A 4892-nucleotide genomic window follows, 5' to 3' on the forward strand; every position below is an offset into this window, starting at 1 on the left:
TCTGCTACAGTGGAACTGTACCCCATGAATTGCTTTTTCAGTCTTCTGCCCCCGTTTTTGACCTCTCACTGTCAGAGTCTGACCACCGCCTCTGGCTGCCACAAACACAAGTCTAGGAAAAAACTGTCGTACTAAAAGGACTAGAAATATCTTCAAAGAGGGATTGTAAATTTAAGGGGCCGTTTCTCATTCCTAGCAGAGGCTGTCTGCTAGGAACTAGGGCGGAACGGAAGAGCAAAAATCTTCCAGTCTGCTCAGTCCCAGGAGCAATCACCTCATTTCTGCCACCATACTTCTGCTCAGCAGGTTCCATCTTTGGCTTGGCAGTAGCTTTCCTCGAGCCGTTCCAGCCTGTGAATCTTTGGCTCGCTAGCAAAGAGAATTTTTACATCTTTAGCACCCAGAGCATCTTACACGGGCGGTCGTTCTGGGTGGAGATGAATACGTTTCGGTAACTTTGCCGGGTGCACAGCTGCAGGGCCAGCAGCAGGGGAGAGCTGGAGGTTTTCCGGTCACGGGAGGGGTGTGTGGCTTACTGGCTGCCCCTCCAGTAGAAAAGTCCCTGGTGACTGGGCCGTCCGTACTGTGGGAACGCGCGGGTGCCTGGCACCGCATCCCACAGCCGGCAGGTGCCAGAAGAAGGTGATAAGAGATTTCTAGACCGACTGGCTTGTCTTTGGGCACCGGGTGGTGTGTTTACATTGCTGCAGCTCCTGTGGCTGTTGTGGCAGCCCCACTGCAGTTTAGTCACAGAAATACAGATGTGAAAACAGACCGCAGAGCTGAGCTGATGGGGAACCCAGAGAGGGTGAATTTTCTCTTTTTCTCACTAGTATTTGCTGTCAGCAAAATGAAGTTGCATTGGTGCTTCACTCATCAGAAAAAAAAATTGTGATGCTTATTCCTGCCAGACACAAATAAAGACAGTTTTCTGATCGCTGATGAAGCCCTTCCCCCAGTTTTCTTTCGTAATGCCTCCATTTGATCTGTGGAAAAAACATAGGCATCACCCCCAAAAGGTCTAAATTCAGTCCCTCACTATTAAAGAGACCCTTTTAGACCCTTCAGGCTGTTAGGTGTTCACCTAGTACTTGTAAAAGCTACTAACGGTATCTTAACTCCAGAGATAAGAAACCCCTTTAAGCTGACTGATCTCTTTGGTTCTACAGATCAGACTTGTGGTTGAAGAGGGACTGAATCAGCTGCCGTACACAGAATGCACCGTGACCACTCCAACAGGTACGCAGGGAACTGCTCTTCCCCTACGCAGGGCGAGAAGTGGAAGTGTAACTAATACCAAAAAATACAGAACTGTTAAACATAGAGTAGCTCGAGTTGGAAGGTCCTTGTAAGGATCATTGAGTCCAACTCCCTGTTCCTCGCAGGACTTCCTAAAACTGAACAACGTGTCTAAATGTCACCCAGATGTCCCTTGAGCTCTGACAGGCTTGGTGCCGTGACTGCTTCCTGGGAGCCCCGGGTTTAACAATCAGGGCAGAATACAGAGTGCAGGTCCCTTCCGGTACTGGAAGAGCTAGAAGGGGCGTAACACCACCACTGAGCAGGACAGACAGTCTGCATTCCTGTCACTTCACAGGTTTTAAACTGCTCTTGCAAAACCGCGACGAAGGTTTACCAGCGCGTGTGCAAGATGGGTTTCCGTGCCCGTCCCGCAGTGCTGCGTTAAACCTGAGGACATGTCACATGCCCACAGCTTTTCCAGCCCAGCCTAAATCTGTCTGCAGCCGGGGGGCAGCTGGGCGTCACGACAGCAGGAAATGCGACGTGGCTGTGCTGACGCTAGAGGAAACCCACTGCAGGAGCTTGGGTTGGCAGCTAAGTGTGACGATACCCAAGGTGGCCTGTGTTCCGCAGAGGTAGCTGCGTAGCGCAGCAGCAGCTTCTGGGAACCGCTCAAGGCGGGCGCACAGCATGCCTGTAAGACAGGCCCCACGAGTCCTCCTCCCCAGGAGCTCCACTGCAGTTCTGCAGGGGAGAGCAGCTCTACAGTCACACCCTCTTCCCTGCCCCCCTCCGCTGTACATCATTTGCGTGTCTTTTAGTTTAGCTACAGAAAAGACAGGCTGGAAACACTCAGTTCTGGAACAAGACAGCGTTTAGGAAGGTGCTCAGGAGGCACAATCACTCACTTGGCTCCTTTTCAAATAAACCAGCAGCTACTCTGAGCATCGGTGTCACACCTGTTCCAGGTCAGTTGTTGACGCAGAGATTCACAACCACCTTCTCTCCACATTACACAGTTTGACTGGCAAGTAACATCCCTTGGAAGCTCTACAGTTCCTCTTGAGTGGGCCACTACCCTGGCTGTGGCCAGAGAGGCTGGGACCTTGCCCTCCAAGCACACACTGCCTTGGTGAAAGGCTTGGCTTCCTGCCCTGACTCCTGGCACCCTGTGGGGAGAGTCTTCCTGCCTGAGACCCTCAGCTCTGCAGCCAGGGTGTTTACCCTTTCACTCCCACACCTCTGCCCAGTGAGGGAGCTAAACTGGCCTCAGCTGAGTTCTCCCAGTAGGAATTGCCCCTTGAGAATGCAGGTGCTTCTGCCTGAATTCCTGCTTATCTATACTGAGCGCTTTCCTCCGAGCACTTGTAAGATGCCATAAGCACAGTGACTCCTGCTGTCGGTGCTCAGAAGCAGAGCACCCAAGGGTACCAGTGGAACACCCTATTCTTTCTGCTTTAAGGGAGCCTTTGGACTTTTTTCCATCAGGCAGGGGAATACGCAACACCTACAAGGAACATCACCACGTGTCCTCCCAGCAGTGGTGCTGGGCGAGCCTGTCACCAGCTTCTGGGCTTAGATCTGAAGAACTATGGCTGGACAACCTTGCTTTGCTGTCTTTATCTCTGAATTAACAAGCGACCTGGGCAGGCAGTACTGATGATCCTCTCTCTCACAGGCACCCCATGGCTCTTTCAGCACTTCCAAGCACGATGACAGTAGCACTGCAGCATCCTGTTTCAGTTCTAACTCTTCCCCCTGCAGCACTGGGCTCTTGGGGACATACCGTTTACCCTTTATTTTGCTGAGCATCCTCCATTTAAAATAATCACAGGCTACCTGAGATATAAAACGTACTGGGAAAGTGCCACTTCCCTGACACGATTTTAAAGGTAAAACCAGCACAAGTTCTTTACCAGTTACGGTTTTGGCCCTGTTGTGTTGCTTGTCTGAGGCTGCAGGATACAGCGTGTGCATCGGCTCATGCCCCTGCGGAGAGACGTGGCGCTCGCTCTTCTCCCCTGGGTATTCAGGGAATCTCAGTCACTGACACCTGGTTTCGTTCCTCTCACAGGACACAAGTACGAAGGAGTCCGATTTGAAAAGGGAAACTGCGGCGTCAGCATCATGAGAAGCGGTAGGCAGTTTCTGGTGGTTGAATGAGCACCAATTAAGCGTTTTGGGAGCCTGTACGCAGCATCCTATCAAAAACGTGCAGCAACACTTCTCTACAGCAGTTTTACCCAAACCTGCCAGTCGTTACCAATCACAGAATGTCACGTGATACGTTTCATTAACGTTTTAGGAGACAAGTAGCCACAACAGATTTCCTCCAGCCTCGTCTCTGGCAGCTGCCAACTGTGAGAGGCCAGGCCAGGTGCCCACTTCTGCCCAGAGACGGGGCTCCAAATAAGCCACGCCCAGCGGTGGTAGCCCTTGGGGTCTGGCCCATTGCCGCGGAAACCTTTGGATGTGCGATGTAGCATCCAGGGGCTCCGCAGCTTCCTGCGCTGCGTTTCGCGCCGTGGCATCTCTGGGCAGAGCTCGAAGATGTTCTCCAAACCCCACACGTTGGCTTTGACGCTTCCAGCTCTCGCCTCTGAGAGCTTAGTGCCGGTGTCAGGGAACACGGATACCCAGCAGCTGAGTAACACCAGAGAGGCTCGTTTTTCTGTCTAAACAGAGAAAAAAGAAAAATGGCTGCAAGTGGTTTTAACGCTTAGAAGGATGGAAAAACCCTCCTGTTTAGAACTCCTCACCCACACAGTGCTGGGGCTGTCTGACTGCAGCATCTTGCAGTTGTGCCCTCTCTCAGCCTGTAACAATTTGTTGTTGGTTTGTTTTGCTGCTCGTCTTGAGGAGAGGCAATGGAACAAGGTTTACGAGACTGCTGTAGGTCAATCCGCATCGGAAAAATCCTGATACAGAGCGACGAGGAGACCCAGAGGGCGAAGGTGTACTACGCGAAGTTTCCACCCGACATCTACAGGAGAAAAGTTCTGCTGATGTACCCAATACTAAGTAAGTGCCTTTCGTCACTGTGTTCACTTGGACTTGTCTGGACGGGGAGTGCGCTGGGTTTAAAGGAAAAATTCCAGATTTCAGGGGCTTTGACAGGCTTTTTGCTGGGTTTAGGTGACAGAGTAGGGCATTTACCAGGCCGCACCAGCACGCCAGCCTGCACCAGCACTAATGCAGAGCAGACCACGGGGGCACTGCTGCGTGTGTGAGAAAGGCTGAAGCACTAAGATTTGATATAAATTTACTTTTTTTTAGTTTTGCCATGAGAAAAGACTCAAACAGTATTTTTGTCATGCTATAAAAAGGCATTTTTGGATTAATAGTATGATCCTAGAAATGATATTAAAACTAAATACAGTTAATACTGCCGAAAGAGTAAATCTGGTAAATGTGGTTAAGGAGTTTGTCAGGATGAAGTAACTTTTCCAGTCTAAGATTTAATTCTGGTTCTACACATGGAGCTCTTAATTGCCATTTTACTGTGTTAGATGAGCTTTCTTGCCTCAGGGCTTTAATAAAGCCCACCGACCTCAGTGCTTAGCACCTGCAGAGCTGGCTGTCGCAGAGCGGAGGTGAAATCCCTTCAGCAGGGGACCCAAGGCTGGACAGTTAATAGCCGCAGAGGGGAC

The 4892-nt window shown here is 50.9% G+C and overlaps 1 protein-coding gene across 1 annotated transcript in view; it reads left to right on the forward strand.

Moving 5' to 3' along the window:
- The window catches only part of UPRT (uracil phosphoribosyltransferase (FUR1) homolog (S. cerevisiae)), a gene marked incomplete at its 5' end in the record, with an annotated part of 10889 nt that overhangs the window by 4453 nt on the left and 1544 nt on the right, over positions 1–4892 (forward strand). The window contains 3 exons of the mRNA XM_010160402.1: positions 1170–1239; positions 3317–3379; positions 4102–4263. Coding sequence (XP_010158704.1) covers positions 1170–1239; positions 3317–3379; positions 4102–4263 — 295 coding nt within the window. The remainder of the gene's footprint in view (positions 1–1169; positions 1240–3316; positions 3380–4101; positions 4264–4892) is intronic.

This window comes from Eurypyga helias, unplaced genomic scaffold, assembly GCF_000690775.1.
Source record: "Eurypyga helias isolate BGI_N326 unplaced genomic scaffold, ASM69077v1 scaffold29151, whole genome shotgun sequence".
Classification (NCBI taxonomy): domain Eukaryota; kingdom Metazoa; phylum Chordata; class Aves; order Eurypygiformes; family Eurypygidae; genus Eurypyga; species Eurypyga helias.